The 16695-nt window shown below is 42.0% G+C and overlaps 1 protein-coding gene and 1 long non-coding RNA gene across 2 annotated transcripts in view; both read left to right on the forward strand.

Annotated features, from left to right (window-relative positions):
* LOC147701172 (lens fiber membrane intrinsic protein-like) overlaps window positions 1-10883 on the forward strand; it is a 54510-nt gene extending 43627 nt beyond the window's left edge. Inside the window, exon 5 of the mRNA XM_086928587.1 lies at window positions 10558-10883. Coding sequence (XP_086784713.1) covers window positions 10558-10883 — 326 coding nt within the window. The remainder of the gene's footprint in view (window positions 1-10557) is intronic.
* A 2805-nt stretch (window positions 10884-13688) lies between these two features.
* LOC147701173 (uncharacterized) lies at window positions 13689-16261 on the forward strand. The gene is made up of 7 exons (XR_015297161.1): window positions 13689-13789; window positions 13890-13994; window positions 14091-14199; window positions 15012-15104; window positions 15318-15412; window positions 15585-15660; window positions 16025-16261. It is a non-coding gene; the product is annotated as an uncharacterized LOC147701173 (long non-coding RNA).
* Window positions 16262-16695: the final 434 nt, after the last annotated feature.

Consider the following 16695-nt stretch of genomic DNA (forward strand, 5'->3'; position numbering starts at 1 on the left):
TCACTGCATTTCCCATTATCCATCTGCACAGGAAGGGACATTACTGGTAAACCAGTAAACCCCAATTTAAAAGAAGAAGTCAAGCTAGAGGACTTCATTTCACAGAAAGTTGTATCACTGAATTGCCCATCACCCATCTGCACAGGAAGTGACATCATTGGTTTCTCACCAAGACCGCCTTTAAAAGAAGAAGCTGTCATGCACTCACCTGATTCTAACCATGGGGATAACACTGGAGCCGATGCTGGACTTCCTATCCATCCCGAGGATGCAGGTCAGGGAACAAGAACCTTTGATCTCACACTGTCCCTTGTGGGGGAAGGGGAGTTATGATAAAAAAGGAAAAGAGAGACTTGCAGTACTGGATCTGCTCAGTGGCTGTGCAACACTGCATAACAGGATTTGTCTCCTATGAGACCTTCTACATTTGCGAGTTAGATGTGCACTGGATCAGAACCTCTGGCTTTGTGATGATGCAATGCACTGGAAATAACACAAGGAGGCAGTTGCCATCAGTATACTAACAAAAACAACAAGTGATGGACTGAATGTGGATCAATGTCACACATTCCCCCCAGTCAAAAGATCTGGGCCCAAATCCATCGTTTTTTTGCACTCCACACCACCCTGGGTTAGACAATGGCGATATGCAAATCAGCTCTGACCCTGTTGCCCCATGGGAACAGTCCAGTCCGAACTACAAAAGCCAAGTCCTTCCCAGAACGGAATCAAGCATCCGAGGACCGGACCGGTTTCGAGGTAACACCTTTCATCAGCCCGGCTAGCTTGACTCCAAGTGGTGTAGAGTGCCTGGGACCCACGTCTGGGCATCCCCAGCGCACTTAGGGCGGCAATTTGCAAAAACAACAAGTGATGGACTGAATGTGGATCAATGTCACACATTCCCCCAGTCAAAAGATCTGGGCCCAAATCCATCGTTTTTTTGCACTCCACACCACCCTGGGTTAGACAATTGCGATATGCAATATGTTTTTTGTAATTTTCTCCCTGAGTGTACTGGGGCAGCTCATACGTGGGTCCCAGAGCCTCCACACCACTGGAGTCAAGCTAGCCGGGCTGATGAGAGGTGTTACCTCGAAACCGGTCCGGTCCTCGGATGCTTGATTCCGGTCTGGGAAAGATATGGCTGTTGTAGTTCGGACTGGACTGTTCCCATGGGGCACAGGGTCAGAGCTGATTTGCATAAAGCCATTATCTAACCCAGGGTGGTGTGGAGTACAAAAAACGATGGATTTAGGCCCAGATCCTTGTACTGGGGTGAATGTAAGACATTGATCTACATTCTGTCCATCAAATTGTTTTTTGTAATTTTCTCCCTGAGTGTACTGGGGTAGCTCAGACGTGGGTCCCAGAGCCTCCACACCACTGGAGTCAAGCTAGCCGGGCTGATGAGAGGTGTTACCTCGAAACCGGTCCGGTCCTCGGATGCTTGATTCCGGTCTGGGAAAGATATGGCTGTTGTAGTTCGGACTGGACTGTTCCCATGGGGCACAGGGTCAGAGCTGATTTGCATAAAGCCATTATCTAACCCAGGGTGGTGTGGAGTGCAAAAAACGATGGATTTAGGCCCAGATCCTTGTACTGGGGTGAATGTAAGACATTGATCTACATTCTGTCCATCAAATTGTTTTTTGTAATTTTCTCCCTGAGTGTACTGGGGTAGCTCAGACGTGGGTCCCAGAGCCTCCACACCACTGGAGTCAAGCTAGCCGGGCTGATGAGAGGTGTTACCTCGAAACCGGTCCGGTCCTCGGATGCTTGATTCCAGTCTGGGAAAGATATGGCTGTTGTAGTTCGGACTGGACTGTTCCCATGGGGCACAGGGTCAGAGCTGATTTGCATAAAGCCATTATCTAACCCAGGGTGGTGTGGAGTGCAAAAAACGATGGATTTAGGCCCAGATCCTTGTACTGGGGTGAATGTAAGACATTGATCTACATTCTGTCCATCAAATTGTTTTTTGTAATTTTCTCCCTGAGTGTACTGGGGTCGCTAAGACGTGGGTCCCAGAGCCTCCACACCACTGGAGTCAAGCTAGCCGGGCTGATGAGAGGTGTTACCTCGAAACCGGTCCGGTCCTCGGATGCTTGATTCCGGTCTGGGAAAGATATGGCTGTTGTAGTTCGGACTGGACTGTTCCCATGGGGCACAGGGTCAGAGCTGATTTGCATAAAGCCATTATCTAACCCAGGGTGGTGTGGAGTGCAAAAAACGATGGATTTAGGCCCAGATCCTTGTACTGGGGTGAATGTAAGACATTGATCTACATTCTGTCCATCAAATAGTTTTTTGTAATTTTCTCCCTGAGTGTACTGGGGTAGCTCAGACGTGGGTCCCAGAGCCTCCACACCACTGGAGTCAAGCTAGCCGGGCTGATGAGAGGTGTTACCTCGAAACCGGTCCGGTCCTCGGATGCTTGATTCCGGTCTGGGAAAGATATGGCTGTTGTAGTTCGGACTGGACTGTTCCCATGGGGCACAGGGTCAGAGCTGATTTGCATAAAGCCATTATCTAACCCAGGGTGGTGTGGAGTGCAAAAAACGATGGATTTAGGCCCAGATCCTTGTACTGGGGTGAATGTAAGACATTGATCTACATTCTGTCCATCAAATTGTTTTTTGTAATTTTCTCCCTGAGTGTACTGGGGTAGCTCAGACGTGGGTCCCAGAGCCTCCACACCACTGGAGTCAAGCTAGCCGGGCTGATGAGAGGTGTTACCTCGAAACCGGTCCGGTCCTCGGATGCTTGATTCCGGTCTGGGAAAGATATGGCTGTTGTAGTTCGGACTGGACTGTTCCCATGGGGCACAGGGTCAGAGCTGATTTGCATAAAGCCATTATCTAACCCAGGGTGGTGTGGAGTGCAAAAAACCATGGATTTAGGCCCAGATCCTTGTACTGGGGTGAATGTAAGACATTGATCTACATTCTGTCCATCAAATTGTTTTTTGTAATTTTCTCCCTGAGTGTACTGGGGTAGCTCAGACGTGGGTCCCAGAGCCTCCACACCACTGGAGTCAAGCTAGCCGGGCTGATGAGAGGTGTTACCTCGAAACCGGTCCGGTCCTCGGATGCTTGATTCCGGTCTGGGAAAGATATGGCTGTTGTAGTTCGGACTGGACTGTTCCCATGGGGCACAGGGTCAGAGCTGATTTGCATAAAGCCATTATCTAACCCAGGGTGGTGTGGAGTGCAAAAAACGATGGATTTAGGCCCAGATCCTTGTACTGGGGTGAATGTAAGACATTGATCTACATTCTGTCCATTAAATTGTTTTTTGTAATTTTCTCCCTGAGTGTACTGGGGTAGCTCAGACGTGGGTCCCAGAGCCTCCACACCACTGGAGTCAAGCTAGCCAGGCTGATGAGAGGTGTTACCTCGAAACCGGTCCGGTCCTCGGATGCTTGATTCCGGTCTGGGAAAGATATGGCTGTTGTAGTTCGGACTGGACTGTTCCCATGGGGCACAGGGTCAGAGCTGATTTGCATAAAGCCATTATCTAACCCAGGGTGGTGTGGAGTGCAAAAAACGACGGATTTAGGCCCAGATCCTTGTACTGGGGTGAATGTAAGACATTGATCTACATTCTGTCCATCAAATTGTTTTTTGTAATTTTCTCCATCAGTATACTAACAGCTCGACTACTTACAATGAACATGCAATATTTTCAGTGACATAGACTTACAGGTTTTATTAGCAGTGCAGCATGAGAGCAGAATAATTAACATCACCAATCTGTTGTGTGCATGGCCGAAAGTCAGTGTTGCCATTCTTGAAAGCATAATTTATTGGCCAATAACTCTAGTTTGGCAGCTGAGTAACATTGCTCTATTGACAATAATCGTTTGATTAAAAAAAAGGAAATTGGCGCATGTATTCTCTTGTACTATCTAGCTGCAAAAATATACCATCCAGATGTACCTAAGAGTCATTCGCCTCCCTGAGAGAAGGCTGCTTGGAGACTGGATGTCTAAATGCTGGGGTTGTGGTGCATCTCTCCTTAACTAAGTGAAAGATATCAGGGGTCTCCTGGGACCACTCAAACGGTTACTTTTTTCTATCCAATTTGGCAAAAAGATAATGTTCTGTCTCAGGCTCTGCGGGAGTGTTATTACAGCAATGAGTCTGACAGTAATAGGATCCAGTGGTGACTGGATGAATGCAGCAGTCAATAACAGGATTGTGCAACGGAAGCCCAGGAATTCTTAAAATAGTGCCAAAGTTAGATGTGTCAGTGAGGTCAAAGGTCAAAGTCTCAGTGTGCCTTTTCTCACATATTAAGGATAGTGGAGTAGTTTGGAATACAGTCAACCCAGAAGAGTGCTCTGAGACATCTTTTGCTCTAACAGGCTCTGGTTCACTTTTTCTAAACCATGGAATATGTAAAGAAGTGGCCAAGGCTAGATGTAAGAAATTTCCTATGGCCCAGAATGTACAAGCATGGGTAAAACCTGCTTCTGTTGGTGTGCAGTGCAAAGGGTGCTTGGTATTGTTAAATGTCGTGGTACTTTATGTGAGGTATTAGCCAGGTAAATGGGAGTCAGTTCAAGAACCACACCCGACTGAGTGACACCCACTTCAACTAGGCACTCTAAATTTTCAGCATCGTGTCAGAAGTCAAGGTGGTAGCCTACCTAATTCCCTTTAGTTTGGCAGGGCCTTCTCATGCAAAATGCCCTGCTTCATCACAATACAAACACAGGTTTAATTTCTTTCTTCGTTCTTTTTCCTCCATGGTTAAAGGACTGCGCAAGCCTCCGATCTGTGTGGGTTCTGTGTTATCCCGATTCTTAGACTTGGACTCTTTCCGCTCAGATTCCACAAATAGCAGTCTTGGCTCCCCTCAGGGACATTCCATTAATCTATGGTCAAGCATGACAACTAAGTTAATGACTTCGGAACAATCTGAGTGTAAATCTACAATGTGTGCCAGGGAACCCTTTGAGTCATCCTTTAGCCCCTTATAAAAGAGGGAAGTCCTATTTTCTTCAGGCCACTGGGTTTCAACAACAAGCTTACAAAAATCAGTAATGTAGTTGAGGTCCGTACTGTCCTGATGAAGGATAAGCAACTAATATTCCCTGACCTAGACAAAAGTGTGCATAGCAAAGAGATGACTTGTCCACTCTTTAAACCCTTCAAAATCAGTTAAAACCAGGTCATTATTTTCAATGAGTGGAATAGCCCAACCAGCGACTGTACCCCTGAGATGGGATATTCTAACAGTATTTGAGGGAAAGGTTCTTGGATTACAAAGAAACTGCAACTGGCACTTATTTCAAAATGCATCAAAATTGTGACTGTCCCCATAAAATCGCTTGAGCGGGGCCAAAGGCATGAACAGTATTAGCATTTTCGGTAGTGGAGGTGCTTGTTAGATTTCCCAAATCGCTAAAGTGTGGAGGTTGTGGAGCAGAACGTGTGCTCTTGGTGACCGCCAAAGTCCCCACCCCACCTCAAATGTCCATGGTGAGGGGGACACCTGATCAGTTCATCCTTAAGTGACTGATTTTCCTGGAAATAACAAGAGGAGGCAGTTATCATCAGTACACTAACCGGTCTCTTCATACAATGTCATGCATTAATTTCAGTGACACAAACTTACAGGTTTCATCAGCAGCTTGACATGAATAGGTGACATTGCAATGCATGTGTTTACAACGCATGCCTTTACAACGCGGTCGTTACCAGGACTGCATTTTTACAATGTGAACCGTTATATCGCAAGTCATTACGATGACTTGCTGTAGGGGGCGCACTAAATTTAGGAATAGTATAATTTACTATTCCTACTCCAGATTGTGCAACAGCAGGGGAGGTGTTGGATTTAAAATCCAACAGATTCCCTTGTGTTGCTCGCCCCATACAGCAAGTCGTTGATACTACTTGCGATGTAATGGTACGCGTGATAACAACGCAGTCATTGTAACAACCACTTTGTAAGGGTACTGCTATGTGGAGACAGCGTTGCAAACGCTATTTCCCACTTGACATGAGAGCAGAATAACCAAAAACACTGATTGGAGTGTATCACTCCCAGGAATAAACTTGAAATACAGATTGGAGTTATTGGCACTCCCAGGGATAAACTCAGAACAAAAGTAGGATTTACTTGCATTCCCAAGGATACACTCAGAGCAAAGGTTGGATTTATTTGCCCTCCCATGGATACACTTGGAACACAGGGTGGGGTAAAAGGATGGTGCATATATCAAAGAGTCTTAAGTGCTTTCTTTTAGCACTACTGCTCATCAGAGGACGAAAGAGCTAGTGTCTTTAATCCTTGTGCAGTGATAGTTCTACTTTTTATTTGTATGTCCACTATACGTTGCCCCAAGGAATAGATGGCTGAAACCGGCATGCAGAAACTTGGGCACAAGGAGATGTATTGAGGCTTTTAGGGTCCTAAAATCAAATTGTGCCCCTCAACTTGCAATTGCTGTGGCTAAATTCCTAGGTTGGGCCTGGATAATACGCACGCGCACTTTAAAACCCCCATGAACTACATGAGCTCCCCTTGGTCTGTGATGATTCTCTTTTTAAAAAGAATGTGTAATTTTAAAGATCGTTATTCGTCAACTATGTATAAATGTATGTATTATTAGATTAGTATTTATTCTGTTTAGGTTAGGGAAGAAAGCTTTTATGACAATGTTGTCGAATAAAGTATTTAAACTTGAAACTTGTGATAGTTCTAGCACCAAGGCTGTAGGAAGGGTGCAGAGTATAAACACACTAGAAGCGCTGGAGTAAATCACAAAGAGGACATGGAGGAAAAGTCTAGAGTCCTTTAAGATAGGGATATTCAGTCTTGTTTAGTACAATAGGAGGTCTAGTGTCCACTAACCTGATATCAAGTACTTAACCTAGTTATTCCACTTGACTGAAGTTTGTAGAAGATCTAGAGTCTTTGACTCAGGGAGTCGCCAGCTGGTCCAAGGTACCTGTGCAGGAAGGAGTGAGGAGGAAGACCTCAAGGTAGCTGGTGCCGCATAGGTTCGGATGGACTTGAAGGAGACTGGATTGCATCTCAGTTCAGTCAGGATTCTTCAGGTGAGTGGGAAGGGTGAAGCTTGTTCCGCAGGGAGTGAGGCAAAGCCACAATTCAGGTTTGGGTGGGGTTAATATACCCTCTCGAAAGCTCAATGGATGTAGCTAGTTTGCGTACGGAACCTGGGCACATAGTTATCTGGAAGGTACTCGAACCTTGGAGAAAACACGTGTTAGTACACTATTTGCACTTACAGAATGACTAGATGCAAATTGGGTGAATGGAACCAAATCACAAGAACAAATGTATCATTTTTCTGGAATGTGCATCATGAAAAACAATACCAAGGCTCAAGCAACGGAGGGAGCAAGGCTTGCAATTGGCTCACAGGATGTTGGGGAAGCTTGCAGGAATTCAAGTGCAATGGTATTACATGTGCTGGGGAAGCATCGATCATGAGCGTACTGGGGGAGCATCCGTTATGAGGATGCTGGGGAAATATCAGTCATGAAGGTGTTGGGGTAACATCAGTTATGAAGGTGTTAGGGTAACATAAGTAATGAGGGTGCTGGGGAACATCAGTCATGAGGGTGCTGGAAAAACATCAGTCATGAGGGTGTTGGGTAATCATCAGTCATGAGTGCCATCGGAAGAAAGCAACATGAGCCTTGTACACTTGACCACTACGTAGGGGCATAGGAAGGGGTTGTGACAGAAAGAGAACAAGAGGGGATTGTGACAGAAGTCAAGCAAGAGAACTTCATTCAACATCCATCTGTACAGGAAGTAACACCTATACATTAGCCATCCTCCATCTATAAAGGGGGCGACATCACTGGATTTCCCCTCATCCATCTGCACATGAAATGACAACCTGTTTTCCAAATAAACCAGCTTTAAAGGAAGAAGCCACGAAAGAGGATTTTATTTCCCATCATATTTTCCATCATCAACCTGTACAGGAAGTGGCATCACTTCCTGCCTTCTCAGTACCTGAGCCAAATCTTCAGGGAATCCCATTGCCCGGACATCTGCAGCAATGGTGGACACAAATATGGACTTTGCCTGCTTGGGTCCATTAAAACCTGGAAAGGCCTTGGGTCAGAATCCTTGGTCCAGTGAAACTTACAAGGTAATATCAAATCATGTGCCTCACTCAGCCGCCAATCCCCACATCACATCAAAATGTAGATGACCCAGACTCGCACATAGCATAAGACTCACATGTAGACTCAACCTCATACGCATTCCACTAGCTACCACACACCATCAAAATACAGAAGACCCATTGCAACTAATGCTCATTAAGTCTTGCTCTGCAGTACTCCACACACCTTACATTGGAGATCACATCACTAATCACAAGCTTGACACCCTCTTTATTACATAAACATGGTTCACGCCCACATCTTCACACATCATAGACGTCCTTCTTCCCACAGGCTGCAGTATCCATTGTGTAGACTGCACAATAAGGGAAGAGGCCTCATTTGTCATCCATACCTCCTGCTGGTGCTGCACTCTAGGCAAGCCAGGGTCACTCAACTCCGTGGAGCTACTGGTATGCCATTTCCCACTTTCTACAACTCAGACTGCCACCTCCGATCTCAGTTACAGGCCTCCCTGAAAGTAAAAGGACTTTATTGATACATTCTGCTCCCTCTTGGAACAACCTCTTACCCCTACTTAGCTCTGTGAATGAATCCTTCACTCAAGGCATCTTCCCAAAAGCTCTATCAATATGCTAGATCCTTCCACGTCTAAGGAATTCTACCCTATACCTTGATGATGCTGCCAAATACTGGCAAGCATCTAGAACAATATCCCTGTATTCACAAGGACCCCCCCCCGACACGCTCCAATTTGGGAAAGAGTTGAAGGCTCACTTCTTTAAAGAACACTACATCACAAAGCATTAACCATCCGCATACCAGATTCTTCTCCTAATACTCATTGACTTTACGCTTATCTTTAACCATGAACAGCACTCCACTGCCTGTTGGCTAGGTTTGTGCTATAGAAATAGCATAAACATTCATTCAGTGGTCCAATGGGTTCCCTCGATAAATGAAAGACAAAAATATCATCACTGTAAGAGGATTCAGCAGGGTACATGGAAGGATGACATTCTCAGAAACAAGAGATGGACAAGTCATTCTTGGTCTCATGGTGTTGTAGTTGCTAAAATGTTTTACTGCATTCATGCCCAGGACTAATGCTGTTTCTGAATACTTACTTTAAATTCTTTGAAAAGTGTGCTTGGTTTGCACTCCAGCTAGCATACATGCCCCAAAAATCAGAATGAATAATGAATATTGCTTGGTTTTCAAATTTCTATTTGTATTTTTCTTTTTCCACATGAAAACCATCAGCCAATGCGTTACATTCCCTTATTCAAGAGGCTACTTCAGGGCTATTTCACTAAAAGTTAAACATGGTTGGAAGAACTATTTTATTTGTAATCCTATCCAATAATTCTAGCAGAATGTTTCCAATCCTCTATCGGTACGCCTGGGTATTATATGACTGCATACCTCTTTCTGTTTTTTGCATTTACTGTTTCCATAGAATCTTTCTATATTGAATTTTAATGCACATTGTGATTGACTACCACAGGACCATTCCAATCTCACTCAATTTGGATTTCTCAGGATCACCTTACCTTGGGGTACATTTTATGGGTACATTCATCGGCAAGCAATGAACAAATAGGACAGATTTAACAAGAATTATTGGATTGATATTCCATGTATCATAGGGACTAATGTGCCTTGCTTGAAGGGTGTATGTTTTTCTGAGTGCTGCATGTAAGATGCTTTGGTTATTGTATTGGGGGTGTGAGGTGTGTTTCAGTCTTTTGAGTGCAAGCTTGAGCTCTTCATAAGTGTGCTTATATCACTGAGGAGTGTAAGACTGAAGAATTACAAAATAGCTCTATCAGCTAAATTCTTTGGGATTACAAACTGTACATATCTTTTAAATCCATTGTGTGTGCCTTCTATGATGTAATTGGTAGGTATTACCGGGTACAAATAAACTAGATCTAGAATGTGTGTAATGCAAACAAATAACTTTATTCAATTCTCCTTTCTAAATTGGCAAGTAAAAATGTATTTGGTTGGCGCCATTTGTTGATGACAAACAAGTTAACATCACTACTCCCAAGCTAGTTGCCAGAAGTATGGTTTGTTTCTTGGAATTACTCATAGATGGCTGATTCTGAGCTTGAGGGATAGTCTAGTTTGTATTTGCATTGCATGTCATGTACCCCCTTCCTTTGTTTAGCATGTCCACAAACCTTTACTGTGAACATCTACTGTTGATGCATTCTTTGTATTATTGTGCAACACTTATTTATTCCTATTTACCTGTTCATAAGCATACATTAAATGCTTTTAACAAGTGGCTTTTGGGGGCTGCAATGATGCAATGATGTTTCCAGTCTTGGTTTCTCTGCTATGCTTTTATTTTTATATTTTACCTTTAGCTGTTTATGTCTCTTTCTCAGTTTAATTGTTCTAACTCAATTCTTGTGTCTGCCTACAGGAATTATTGGCTATTATGTTTTTATGAAGGAAATTCCAGCGCTGCTCGCACAGCCAGAGCCAGTCACTGGCCAAGCTACACAGATCATGGCAAATCCATACACAGTCGAACAAGGAGCCGTCCAGCAATACCCAGTTCAACCAGGAGTGATCCAACTTTACCCAGTACCACCTTTGCCCAATCAACCATTTCCAGGATCAACAGAGGGGCCTGTGCTATATCACGAACCACCACCTGCCTATGAGTCGCTATCAGACTTGGCCTTACCCTACCCACAGTACACAGTACAGGCAGCCTTTCCACCTCAACCAGAAAAGCGTTTCTAATTGTTTATCATAACTTTGTACACAGTACTTTGGATCTTTCAACTTGACTTTAAGGAAGGCGGATTTCCATTGGATGCATCAAGCCACAAGCCGGAAAGCATTTTCTGAAAAACAGTTCATTATTATGATGGCACATGTTGAATTATATATTTCATCATCTAGGCTCAAACTACTATAAAGCAACTCAACGCATGCCCAAAGGATAAGACATAGTTTTAAGAGGATGCCCTTTTTGGGTTGCTTCAAAAATCAGTCTTCCCTAATGCCTTCCACCTCCTCATCGAGTAAGATCTCCAACCTAATAAAAAACATACCACAGATACTGCAGGTCAGACACAAGAGATCAGACCCAATGTCAAGCAACACTTTCAGGAAAGGTTAATAACCTCAAAATGTAGTTGAATCCAGATGTTTTTGTAGATGCCCCAATTTGGGTTTAAAGTCTAATGTGTCATATACAGCGAACTGCACTCATGATAGCGAATGATGCCATGTGCGTCGGATGAAGGCAATGAGGTGCCTGCCTACTGATTTATAGTTAGTACTAGTACACTCTCTGCAGCTATTGTACATGGTACACAAAGGGGCATCCCTTTGCATGTTGTCCAAAGTGCATGGGAATTCCATTCGAAGAAGCATCTTCACTGTTGTGACTGGAAGCTCTGGTAGATCACAAATTATTCAGAATGACCTCTTGAGATCTACTTGTCTCCCATTACCACCTGTGGTGTCTCACTGTTCCAGTGCTCAGAGAATGGGCTTCATTCATTCTCTCTGCTTCTAAATCAATCGAAGACAAAAATATTTTTTTCCAGTCTATTCTGATTTGATTCTTACCTACATGATTTAACGATGAAAGAGTTCAATGTCTTACTTACTCTGACAATGTCATTGGTTGTCTTTGTAGACTCTCGTCTCTCACAGAAGGTTTCTCTCACTAGAAAGTGCAAAAGTGGCATATATCAAATTTATTTGCTGTACAAGATAAAGTATTTTATTATGTCTCAAAATGTAAGAATAATGGCTTAATGTTTTTTTTCAATCACTTTTTCTATTTATTTGCTGCTAAACTTGTTCTATTTTGGCTTCCCTGCACTGGTCTACCATCAGCCAAACTGTCCTTCAATCAATAAGTGCCACACATATGACCGTTCTTCCTTATCGGACATCCCTATCGGCATTCTGTCTGATTTTTAGGTATTCTACTACTTCAGGAGGGGAAACAACCTTTACAACGCAGTCATTACATCGCAACATCTTTTATATCGCATGTCATTACAACGCAGCCATTAAATTGCATGTCACTACAATGCATGCCATTACAACGCATGTCACTACAATTCAGGCATTGCATCGCAAGTCATTAAAACTCATATCATTACAGCACATAGTACCCTTACACCATCCAACACTTACCCTACTGTAGCTCTCACTGGAGTTAGAATAGTAATTATTTCCCCTATACTATCCAACACTTACCTTATATGCAACGTAATGGTGTGCATTGTAATGGTATGCGTTGTAAAGGTATAATGCGATGTAATGGAATGCGTTGTACAGGTAAGTTTCTCAAAATGCGATGTAATGGCATGCAATGTAAAAGAATGCATTCTAAAGGACGTTCCAACGTAAAAAACTGTGTTGTAAAGGCATTAAATGTAAATGTATGCGTTGTAACGCCATACATTTCTTCAGGGGTCATGTAGTCTTTATTGTTTTATTTCACTAGGAGGATCTCAAATGAGAAATTAAGGATGCTCATTCAGTGAACTCTGGCTGTGGAATTCACTTACAGACATATTTTGTACATGTGAAAACTCATGTTTCTTTTGTTTTGTTTTGTGGAAATTATTTTTTAATAAACACTCAATCTACTGATCTGCAGCACTCCCGTTCAGATAATATAAAAATTAATTCAGTTGTGGTACTTTTTTTATTAGGAGTGTGCAAAATTATAGGAAAATGTGCCCGCTAAACTTTTTGGGGCAGAGATTTGCCTAACCATATGCATTTTAAAAAACATTCTTCGATCACTAGGAGGTTTTTCTGGGGTTTCCCATGCCAAAACATAGTCTGCGTTTTAAAAAACATGATTTCATCTAAGTGGCATTCTGCATCTTTGCACAGTCCTGTTTCCTCTCTCAACCACCATTATTTAAATATCTGCCCAAAATTTTCAGTTTAACTTATAGACCAAGTTTTGCAAAAAATATACTGTGTAGCAGTACAGTCTTTTTGTATCTTCATCATTATTTAAAAAAGGCATCAGCACAGCCAGTTGGTGTGTTGTTGGTTGCTTGCTGCTTGACTGTGCCTATTTTTGATGTTTTTACAAGCTTTTATTACAAAAACAGTCCAAATAAATGGCTGACCAGGTATGCACACGTGTGGATGCATAGGCCTCCATTGAACTTTTGGGAACATACAATTCAGCAAAAACATTTAAGATGGCCTCCTTTGCGCGTGCATGTATGCCTTCACATTGGCCAATGTCTTTCAGTGGTTTACTAATTAGGTTTTGAAAAACATTTAAAAAATATCCGCTCATGTGGGCACACATACACACATGCGCACTCTGGGGCAGACTTTTTAGAATGGGTAGAAAATCCATTCCAAGATAACAACCCCATTGTGCATTTGATGCACACGAGGGCGAACATTTTGGACTAGGTTAAAAGTCGATATCTAAACAACGCAGCTCAAGAAGTGTGTGTGGGACATGACGCAGTATCAGGTAAATATAAATCTCGCAACCTTTTCTTTTTGATGTGACGCCTTTCATAGGACGCTTCACACCACGTGACTCTTTTCATTTAAATGCGGCCGTGAAACGCTTCAGGTGATACACCTTTCCCAACGGCCCGGAGACGCCAGCAGTCATTGAACGCAGCGCCCGTCACGTAACGGTAAGGTAGAGCAGGAAAGCTTTTCGAGAAATCTTACACATCCCCATATGTTTATTTGGACCCTAATACTTGTAATTTGGGTTTATTTAATTATCCCTAGTAACGAACAAAAGGGAATACGGATAGAAGAATTATCGAACCCGAACACACGACAGATAGTCTACGAAGAGGCGGTCGAATTGTGTCGGCTCTATATTTAACTTTGGTAAGGAACATTTTTACTGCCTATATTTAGATTTAGTCTTCCACGTAATATTAGAACTTGTGGATTTGCAATATATGGTTCTGGTTTACCGTTTAGAACCTTTTCCGAAAGGGAGAAATATTGATGACAGCGCTCCCGGTTTATCTGAAGCCTTATAACGTCACCAAATTGAATATTTTACATATCTTCACGACTTCGATAGTCTGTAAGTGTTCGATTTTTCAGTGTGAGAAGCCAATTGCCAACTTTAGAGTAACAGTCTAAGGCCCACATGCATCAAGCATTTTTGTAGTCGCAAACGGTGCGATTACTTAAAATCGGCCGTTTGCGAATGCAAAAGTGCTTTTTGGGATGCATGAAGCAATTTTAGAATTCGTAACATTGTTGCGAGTTCTAAAATTGCGGGTGCTTTTAAGAAGTTGCAGATGTGCGATTTCTTAAAAGCAATGCATCATTACTTTCACAAGTGCAAAGTCGCAATTAGGGTGCCAAATTTACCGAGTGGTTGAACCACTCGGTAAATTTAGAAAAAGTGTTTAAAATGCTGCAAATGTTTTTTTTTCTACATTCATGTTTCACACACACATGTCCTTAGGATATGTGTGTGTGAAACATGATGCGAAAAATACATTTCAGGGGTGCATGGGGGGGTCCTTTGGACCCCCCCCCTGCACCCATGACATTTTCAAAGTGCCACTCGCAATTTGCTGATGCCTTCCCATTGACTCCTATGGGCCTTTTGGCCCATAGGAATCAATAGGAATTGCGAAAATGCACTTAAGAATTCGGTATTCATTTGGGATTCGGTAAAAATTGCGATTTTTACCGAATCCCAAATAAATACCGAAAACAATGATGCATAGCATTTTGCACTTCTTAATTTGCGATTCCTTATTTTTCGCAAATTAGGAAGTGCAAAATGTAACAATGATGCATGTGGGCCTAAGTATTTATCAGACCTAAACACTGATAGTTCTTATCACTTCCTTCCCTTGTATTCTGCGATTCCATCTGCAGTTTTATCTGAATCACACGCGATGCAGTTTTAGAAAAATGGACTAAACCTTGATTAGAGTCCCACACTGCAACGGATTCTTACATTTCTTTTAGGTAAGCATAATTGCGAAATAAATGTATCTACTGTGGGTCTAGATGATAATATGTTTCAACAGGAGCAATTAAAAACATGGCTCTGTATTTAGTCTAGTTCATTTTAATGGAGAGCTCCAAGATGAACCGACCATTAAATCATCTTTTAGAATGTTCAAGGACATTCATTCTAGCCTGACTCGTTTTCCATTTATTCTGTGACTCCGTTTACAGTTTTATTCGAACCATACACGAGGCGATCTTCAGAAAGTGAATTAAATCTCAATCAGAATTATTAGTATTATAACGGATTCTCGCATCATTCTTAGGTAAGCGCAATTATGGAATAAATATAAGCTGTTCCTATAATCAACTTTAAAAACATATATGATTATCATACCAGTCTGATACGGTTGATATGCGTTGTTATGCTTGTCAATGAAATTGGTTTAGCGAACTATAACTGCCTATCTTATATATATCCCCTTTTTTTACCCACAGTTAGAATTTTTGCAACAATTATACCATTGTTTGAAGTATCGCCAATTACAGAAAGATTATAAGTGACCAGCTATTAGTAAGCGATGGTTTGTTAATATTTTCTGAACTATCCTGTAGATCCTAGTCAGGAATCACTAAAGGCTTTGATGTACCTTCTTTTCTCATCATGAAATGGTACCCTTTTCTCCTTTTTCAAAGCCCTCAGCATACATGAGTTAAGGACAATACAACTGCTCATATATTATTTAGGTTTGTAACTTGTTTAGCAATTGACATATTGCTAAAACATGTAGGGAGGGTTTGTTGCATGAGGAATCCTTTTTGTACTTTTTAAATACACAATGACGGTTCATATGTCAGTATACGAGATACATGTACCACTTTTGTTGAAAAACATGTATATAAATGTATTTTCTAAGTACCGCATTTATGTTTTACAGATATAGATTGTGGCTCCTGAGGAAGGCATTTTTTCAGCACGCCAAAACGCGCGTCGAGAGTATTAATTTGCCACTTTTTTCGCCAATTTTTTAATGATTGTGTAGAATATTAATGATTATGTTTTTTATGTAATAATTTCTTATGTAATGTTGATATATGTTTATAGGCTATATGATCTTTCTTTCATTTAACATTAATGTACTGTAATATTTGTTTTTTAACTTGAAAAGCTATTAAAAGTGATATATATTTTTTTAAATAACTTGTTAGAATTCCTTCTTGCAACTACCCTCATTATTGTGTTATGATTCTTTGTACACATTTATTGTTGTGGAGTGACCACATTTTTGGCTATAACTAATAGGGAATACCTGCCATCAATTTAGAAAACATTTGTAGTCAAATTATCTATTACACGACATGACTTGTAGACATGTAGTTCAAAGGTTCACTGCATATTAGGTTGTTATGGTAGGCCCTGTATCTTGTTTACACCAGGGATAGGGTGTGCAGAAGCTGTTCTCAAACCTATGCCCACAGCTTCACTGTGTATTTCGACTGCATGACGTAGGAGTAGAGAGCAGTGCCTCGCAGGCCACGACTGATCACCAATGTCATTGAATGACCTCTGACTGTGTGTAGCAAAAGGTGTTGCAAAATGTGTGGCTTC

This window comes from Lissotriton vulgaris, chromosome 7 (assembly GCF_964263255.1).
Source record: "Lissotriton vulgaris chromosome 7, aLisVul1.2, whole genome shotgun sequence".
Classification (NCBI taxonomy): domain Eukaryota; kingdom Metazoa; phylum Chordata; class Amphibia; order Caudata; family Salamandridae; genus Lissotriton; species Lissotriton vulgaris.